Source organism: Telmatherina bonti (assembly GCF_933228915.1).
Source record: "Telmatherina bonti genome assembly, chromosome: 13".
NCBI lineage: Eukaryota > Metazoa > Chordata > Actinopteri > Atheriniformes > Telmatherinidae > Telmatherina > Telmatherina bonti.
Window position 1 is genome coordinate 3,318,263 of NC_136611.1, and position 8,923 is coordinate 3,327,185.

General features: G+C 53.2%; 1 protein-coding gene across 1 annotated transcript in view; it reads left to right on the forward strand.

The window, feature by feature from the left end:
- prdm6 (PR domain containing 6) overlaps positions 1-7,277 on the forward strand; it is a gene marked incomplete at both ends in the record, with an annotated part of 96,949 nt that extends 89,672 nt beyond the window's left edge. The window contains one exon of the mRNA XM_079250854.1: positions 7,163-7,277. Within this exon, the coding sequence (XP_079106980.1) occupies positions 7,163-7,277 (115 nt within the window). The remainder of the gene's footprint in view (positions 1-7,162) is intronic.
- Between the last annotated feature and the right edge of the window lie 1,646 nt (positions 7,278-8,923).

Sequence of the window (8,923 nt, forward strand, 5' to 3'; positions counted from 1 at the left end):
CGCGGGGCGTCGGTCCTGATGCGTTCAGGGACCAGACTGCAGGATGTTGGTCCTGATGCGTTCAGGGACCAGACTGCAGGCTGTCGGTCCCGATGCGTTCAGGGACCAGACTGCGGGGCTGTCGGTCCCGATGCGTTCAGGGACCAGACTGCGGGGCTGTCGGTCCCGATGCGTTCAGGGACCAGACTGCGGGGCTGTCGGTCCCGATGCGTTCAGGGACCAGACTGCGGGGCTGTCGGTCCCGATGCGTTCAGGGACCAGACTGCGGGGCTGTCGGTCCCGATGCGTTCAGGGACCAGACGGCGGGATGTGTTCATGGCACATCTCTGGATGAAACTGTTGTGGCGGCTGCAGCAACCTCTGACCTCTGCCTGTGACGGCGAGCGTTAAGGACGGTATCAGCAGCGTGGTCGTCATGAATACCGGAGCAGCTCAATGACGGTTGTTAGAGGGCTGATAATGAATCTGTGCGCCGCGACCGCTCATTTCCATTTCTCCCCTCAGCGAAGATGGTTTAATCAGAGGGCAAGCCGCGCCGGGGTCCGGGGGGGTGGTGGACATTGTCATCCAATCAGCCGGACAGGACGGGTCGGATTCCCCTGGCGGATAAAGAGGTCATCAGGCTGGAAGCAGAACCAGAAGAAAAGAAAGTGAAGAAAGCAAAATAAGCAGTTTGACTTGGCGGTGGGAAACAAATTAACATTCAGAGAAATCCAAGTTCGTCATCGACGTGGAGTCCGAAGAGGAACAAGAGATCACGGAGTAAAATGTGGAGCGAATCAGCGTCCGTAATGAGCAATCAGAGCGAAGTCCCAACCTTTTCATCAGCACTTCAGAGTCTCGGCGGAGGCCGAGCGGGACAAAGACAATCACGGACAGGCGTCAGAAATCTTTAGCAGATCGATGCTCGGGGAGTTACCTCCTGCTGGAGGCTGCAGAGGACAGATTAAAGCTGCCACCGTCGCTTTGTCAGGACCAAAACGCCTCATTTTCCCGCAGAGGAGACAGCGGCTCCGTGGCGTTTCAGCACCGGGACGCCGCGCCACAAACAACCCGATCAAAACGGGTCACTGACTCGCCACAAACAACCCGGTCAAAACGAGTCGCTGACTCGCCACAAACAACCCGGTCAAAACGAGTCACTGACTCGCCACAAACAACCCGATCAAAACGGGTCACTGACTCGCCACAAACAACCCGGTCAAAACGAGTCACTGACTCGCCACAAACAACCCGGTCAAAACGAGTCACTGACTCGCCACAAACAACCCGGTCAAAACGAGTCACTGACTCGCCACAAACAACCCGGTCAAAACGAGTCGCTGACTCGCAACAAACAACCCGGTCAAAACGAGTCGCTGACTCGCCATGAACAACCCGATCAAAACGGGTCTCTGACTCGCCACGAACAACCCGGTTAAAACGGCTCTCTGACTCGCCACGAACAACCCGGTTAAAACGAGTCGCTGACTCGCCACAAACAACCCGGTCAAAACGAGTCGCTGACTCGCCACAAACAACCCGGTCAAAACGAGTCGCTGACTCGCCACGAACAACCCGGTTAAAACGAGTCGCTGACTCGCCACAAACAACCCGGTCAAAACGAGTCGCTGACTCGCCACAAACAACCCGGTCAAAACGAGTCGCTGACTCGCCACAAACGACCTGGTCAAAACGAGTCGCTGACTCGCCACAAGCAACCCGGTCAAAACGAGTCGCTGACTCGCCACAAACAACCCGGTCAAAACGAGTCGCTGACTCGCAACGAACAACCCGATCAAAACGGGTCTCTGACTCGCCACGAACAACCCGGTCAAAACAAGTCGCTGACTCGCCACGAACAACCTGGTCAAAACAAGTCGCTGACTCGCCAAGAACAACCCGGTCAAAACGAGTCGCTGACTCGCCAAGAACAACCCGGTCAAAACGAGTCGCTGACTCGCCAAGAACAACCCAGTCAAAACGAGTCGCTGACTCGCCACGAACAACCCGGTCAAAACGAGTCGCTGACTCGCCACGAACAACCCGGTCAAAACGAGTCGCTGACTCGCCACAAACAACCCGGTCAAAACGAGTCGCTGACTCGCAACGAACAACCCCATCAAAACGGGTCTCTGACTCGCCACGAACAACCCGGTCAAAACGAGTCGCTGACTCGCCACAAACAACCCGGTCAAAACGAGTCGCTGACTCGCAACGAACAACCCCATCAAAACGGGTCTCTGACTCGCCAAGAACAACCCGGTCAAAACGAGTCGCTGACTCGCCACAAACAACCCGGTCAAAACGAGTCGCTGACTCGCCACGAACAACCCGATCAAAACGGGTCTCTGACTCGCCACGAACAACCCGGTCAAAACAAGTCGCTGACTCGCCAAGAACAACCCGGTCAAAACGAGTCGCTGACTCGCCAAGAACAACCCGGTCAAAACGAGTCGCTGACTCGCCAAGAACAACCCGGTCAAAACGAGTCGCTGACTCGACACGAACAACCCTGTCAAAACGAGTCGCTGACTCGCCACGAACAACCTGGTCAAAACGAGTCACTGACTCGCCACAAACAACCCGGTCAAAACGAGTCGCTGACTCGCCACAAACAACCCGGTCAAAACGAGTCGCTGACTCGCCAAGAACAACCCGGTCAAAACGAGTCGCTGACTCGCCAAGAACAACCCGGTCAAAACGAGTCGCTGACTCGACACGAACAACCCAGTCAAAACGATTCGCTGACTCGCCACGAACAACCCGGTCAAAATGAGTCTGACTCGCCGCGAACAACCCGGTCAAAATGAGTCTGACTCGCCGCGAACAACCCGGTCAAAACAAGTCGCTGACTCGCCAAGAACAACCCAGTCAAAACGAGTCGCTGACTCGCCAAGAACAACCCAGTCAAAACGAGTCGCTGACTCGCCACAAACAACCCGGTCAAAACGAGTCGCTGACTCGCAACGAACAACCCGATCAAAACGGGTCTCTGACTCGCCACGAACAACCCGATCAAAACGGGTCTCTGACTCGCCACGAACAACCCGGTCAAAACAAGTCGCTGACTCGCCACGAACAACCCGATCAAAACGGGTCTCTGACTCGCCACGAACAACCCGGTCAAAACAAGTCGCTGACTCGCCAAGAACAACCCGGTCAAAACGAGTCGCTGACTCGCCAAGAACAACCCAGTCAAAACGAGTCGCTGACTCGCCAAGAACAACCCGGTCAAAACGAGTCGCTGACTCGCCACAAACAACCCGGTCAAAACGAGTCGCTGACTCGCCACAAACAACCCGGTCAAAACGAGTCGTTGACTCGCCACGAACAACCTGGTTAAAATGAGTCTGACTCGCCGCGAACAACCCAGTCAAAACAAGTCGCTGACTCGCCAAGAACAACCCAGTCAAAACGAGTCGCTGACTCGCCAAGAACAACCCAGTCAAAACGAGTCGCTGACTCGGCACGAACAACCCGGTCAAAACGAGTCTCTGACTCGCCGCGAACAACTCGGTCAAAATGAGTGACTCGCAGCGAACAACTCGGTCAAAATGAGTGACTCGCCACGAACAACTCGGTCAAAATGAGTGACTCGCCGTGAACAACTCGGTCAAAACGGGTCTCTGACTCGCCACAAACAACTCGGTCAAAACGAGTCTCTGACTCGCCACAAACAACTCGGTCAAAACGTGTCTCTGACTCACCACAACTTTGAAAATAAAAGTTTTTTTCTCCTGACAATCCCAACAGAAAGAACTTGTGATCTACATGTGAACTACACGTTACAACTACATATAAATGGCGTGCAGTTTACATGTGCTGAACGACTGAATAATGTAAATAATCTGTGCTTCATGTGCTAACCACATTTACACGTGAATATGTTAATTATATGTTGACACATGATTCACATGTGAAGAACATGTAAACGTTTGTGTTTGGAACATTTTCATGTGATAAACATCACATATGATTGACACGTGAATAACTTGTGATGAACATGAAAACCACGTGTAAATGTGGATCACGTGTGATAAGATGCAAACTTGGATCGCATGGGATTTATGTGTCAGAGCTTATATGTTTCACGTCTGTTTTTGGAGGATATTTTTACGCTTCACATGTGAATCACGTGTCTGACACAAATGTTGACGTGATCGAGGGGACGCGTAGCTCCTCGCAGTTTGATGCATCATGTTGTTAAAAGCTGTCATTCAGTAAAAACTGATACCGATCATTTCCGATACTGCGTTTTAATGCCATTATCGGCCGATAACATCGTACATCTCTGCCGACGGCTCTGCTTTACAATTCTTCTCTTCCACTTCTTCAGACCTACATTAGAAATTAAAAAAAAAACACGACTGCGTTCAGTGAGAAGATACAAAGCAAATCAACCACCAGGAAGGATCAGTTTGAGAACCACGCTGCTACAGAGGGTCAACATAATCAGTCCCCCGTCATGATACCTACGGCTAAAATCATTCAGTTCATGTAAACTCAGATGATTCAAAGCGTTTGGTCCGGAACCTTTGTTCAGAGCGGGTCTGATGTGAATCTGAAGCCCGGTTTCCTCAGAGTGAATTCCCATCAAGCCGAACACCATCTGAGCTTGTTCTTCCTGCAGTACGGAGCAGATTAAGATACGAGGTGAGCTTAAACTTCACGGATCCTTGAAGGGATATTGATTAAAGCCGCCTCTGTCATCCTGTCAGGACGAACCGTTCAACATTATTTTTCCCCCGCTGTGAAAGAAGGAGGCGGCCAGGAAGGCGATGGCTGCTGGTCGATAGGCAGCGGAGTTCGGCCGCCTCGTCTTTGTTCTGCAGGAGGAGCGTCTTCATGTCTGGATAAGTTGTCGTGGCAGCAGAGCTTCAGAGGAGCTTTGATGTTGGTGGCTGACGTGTTTTTTAATTTACAGACAAACCTGTCTGCTGTGAGCAGCTTTACCTGTTCTTGTTTTCCCAGGAAAGAGTTTTATTTAGTTTTACACTGCCTGAATGGAAGTTTTACATCAGGTACCACTCGCCCCTTACCCTAACCCTAACCCTAACCCTTACCAACCCGCCCCTTACGCACCCGCCCCTTACCAACCCGCCCCTTACCAACCCGCCCCTTACCAACCCGCCCCTTACGCACCCGCCCCTTACCAACCCGCCCGCCCCTTACGCACCCGCCCCTTACCAACCCGCCCCTTACCAACCCGCCCGCCCCTTACCAACCCGCCCCTTACCAACTCGCCCCTTACCAACCCGCCCGCCCCTTACCAACCCGCCCCTTACCAATCCGCCCCTTACGCACCCGCCCCTTACCAATCCGCCCCTTACCAACCCGCCCGCCCCTTACCAACCCGCCCCTTACCAATCCGCCCCTTACCAACCCGCCCGCCCCTTACCAACCCGCCCCTTACCAACCCGCCCCTTACCAATCCGCCCCTTACCAACCCGCCCCTTACCAACCCGCCCCTTACCAACCCGCCCCTTACCAACCCGCCCCTTACCAACTCGCCCCTTACCAACCCGCCCCTTACCAACTCGCCCCTTACCAACCCGCCCGCCCCTTACCAACCCGCCCCTTACCAACCCGCCCCTTACCAATCCGCCCCTTACCAACCCGCCCGCCCCTTACCAACCCGCCCCTTACCAACCCGCCCCTTACCAACCCGCCCCTTACCAACTCGCCCCTTACCAACCCGCCCCTTACCAACTCGCCCCTTACCAACCCGCCCGCCCCTTACCAACCCGCCCCTTACCAATCCGCCCCTTACGCACCCGCCCCTTACCAATCCGCCCCTTACCAACCCGCCCGCCCCTTACCAACCCGCCCCTTACCAATCCGCCCCTTACCAACCCGCCCGCCCCTTACCAACCCGCCCCTTACCAACCCGCCCCTTACCAATCCGCCCATTACCAACCCGCCCCTTACCAACCCGCCCCTTACCAACCCGCCCCTTACCAACCCGCCCGCCCATTACCAACCCGCCCGCCCCTTACCAACCCACCCCTTACCAACCCGCCCGCCCCTTACCAACCCGCCCCTTACCAACCCGCCCGCCCCTTACCAACCCACCCCTTACCAACCCGCCCGCCCCTTACCAACCCACCCCTTACCAACCCGCCCGCCCCTTACCAACCCGCCCATTACCAACCCGCCCCTGACCAACCCGGCCATTACCAACCCGCCCGCCCATTACCAACCCGCCCCTTACCAACCCGCCCGCCCATTACCAACCCGCCCATTACCAACCCGCCCCTTACCAACCCGCCCGCCCCTTACCAACCCGCCCCTTACCAACCCGTCCCTTACCAACCCGCCCGCCCCTTACCAACCCGCCCCTTACCAACCCGTCCCTTACCAACCCACCCCTTACCAACCCGCCCGCCCCTTACCAACCCGCCCCTTACCAACCCGTCCCTTACCAACCCACCCCTTACCAACCCGCACGCCCCTTACCAACCCGCCCCTTACCAACCCGCCCTGACCCCTCATGTGGAACCTGTCCCGACCCGTCCCAAGTCGGACCCGCTGGTGAAACCGGGGTTTTCAGAGTGAAAAGTTAGACGCTGCTGCAGGACGCCGTTTGCAGCAGCTGGACCGCAGCAGAACACGATAAGCCCCCTCCAGCTCGCCAACGGCCCCTCCCCCGCCGCCCGTCTCTCTAACAGCATCTTACTGCCGTTTCAGGGCTGTTAGGTTCAATACCTCAGCGCTGCCTCTGCTTTGAAGAGGATGCCCCCCCAGCTCACACTAAAAGCTCCCTCTCCTCTCTGCTGCTATTGGAAGTGACAGTGACGCTGCCGCCTTATCAGGCCGGGATATATCTGCGTGTGCGCGTGGACGTCAGTGTGTGTTAAAGTGTGTGAGACGGGAGCGTCCTCCTCGGCCCGCTGGACAGATTATTGACAGGTGGACTGCGAGTGTAATTTGTCGGTCAGGTTGTGAAGATCAGGGCAACAATTACAGTTGCTGCTCCGCTGGGCCTCACACACACTTTGTTCTGTCACTGGATATTAGAGTTAACAGGAAGCTCTGTGTGTGTGTGTGTGTGTGTGTGTGTGTGTGTGTGTGTGTGTGTGTGTGCAGATCTGAAGGGGGGGGTTCTGCTTCAGGCTGGTTTTTTCTGAGCTTTAAAACTGTTGAACTGATCTCTGTTTCTTCTGGTTTTTCTGTGTGTCAGGTGTGAGCGCTGCGACCGGAGCTTCACGCAGGCGACGCAGCTCAGCCGCCACCAGCGACTCCCCAACGAGTGTAAACCCGTCAACGAGAGCAGCGAGTCCATCGAGGTGGATTAACACCCAACGTCTGCCACGTTTCCTCCATGAAGGCGCTCCGTCCACACCGAGGACATGTTTACTCATCGTCTCAGCAGCTTTTCTATAAATATTACAATAATTTATTATAATGAAATTATGTCTGATGAGTAGAAAATCAACAACATATCAGATGGATGATGCAGGATGTGGTCCAGCGTGGTCCTGCTGGACCAGTTCACCTGTTCCACCATCAGGATGTGGTTCAGCATGGTCCTGCTGGACCAGTTCTCCTGTTCCACCATCAGGATGTGGTTCAGCATGGTCCTGCTGGACCAGTTCTCCTGTTCCACCATCAGGATGTGGTCCAGCATGGTGGAAGGTCTTCCCTGAAAGAGACGTTGTCTGGATGGGAGCAGATGTTTCAGCATTGATGGAGCTTCCCAGATGTGGAAGCTGCCCACGCCATCGGCACTAATGCAACCCCATCCCATCAGAGATGCAGGCTGATAACAAGCTGGATGCTCCCTCTCCTCTTTAGTCTGCAGGACACGCCGTCCATGCTGTCCACAAACTATTCCACATCTTCACGTATGATGGAGGTTTAACCTGCATGTGTGGATTTCAGGCTGAACTGGGTTCACACTGGTTTCTGGAAGCTTCCTGAGTCCATGCACTGGTTTCCAGTAGAGAATCATGTTATAATGCAGAAGATCACCAGCATACAGCCTTGTCCCCAACATACAGAGATTCCTTCAAAATTTCCTGATATTCAAAGTCTGCAAAATTTAACATTGAGGAACATTTTTCTCAAACTTCTCCAAAATTTAGACCCGGTAAGTTTTTGCTGCTTGTTGAGCTTCTGTCCAGCTTTTACGTTAGAGAGGCTCTACCTCTCTGAAGTGCTCTTTAACGTCCAGTCATGTTATTGACACTAACAAACCTGGATAACTTCAACTTTTTCTTGCAGCTGTTTTTAAATTTGACCTGAAGACACCAGCATCCAGCCTTGTCACAAACATACAGAGATTCCTTCTAATTATCTGAATCTGTAGGTGACATTATACATTAGATGGTGGGATCGTTAAAGTTTCCTCACAGTTGAAGAATTTCAGGAAAAAAATCCCACCATCTACACCAATAGTTTCATGACAGTGACTTCTTCTCTTACTCAGAGAATAAGAAGGAATCTCTGTGTGTATGGAACAGGGCAGGATGCTGGAAATCTGTTGGTTTTCCAGCATTTTCTTGCTTTTGTTCCGACTTTTTACAGATTGACAATTAGTTCCGTCAGATGGTAAAATATCTCTTGCACTGTCTGATATGTTGTTTATCTTCTACTGGAAATCAAATATATTTATGTCCTAATTTTATTAATATATAATTGACATAAAACAAGCTGCTGTGACTAGTCGGTCTCGGTGAATCCTCGTGTTTCAGTGTGGACGGAGAAAACCTTTGTAAAGTTTGCATTTTGAGATTCCGCCGCCTTGCTGTGAATGTTTCTGGTTTCCAGTCTGAGCGCAGACGTTCCAGCTCGTCATGAAGCCGGCCCGAGTCCTGATTCAACCAAACCAAAGATCCCGACAGAAGACAGACGATCAGACTTTGTGGACGAAGCTATATTTTGGAGACTTCTGGCAAGCCCAATGTTTCCATCCAAAGAAAACTTTTTGAAACTGGGGAAA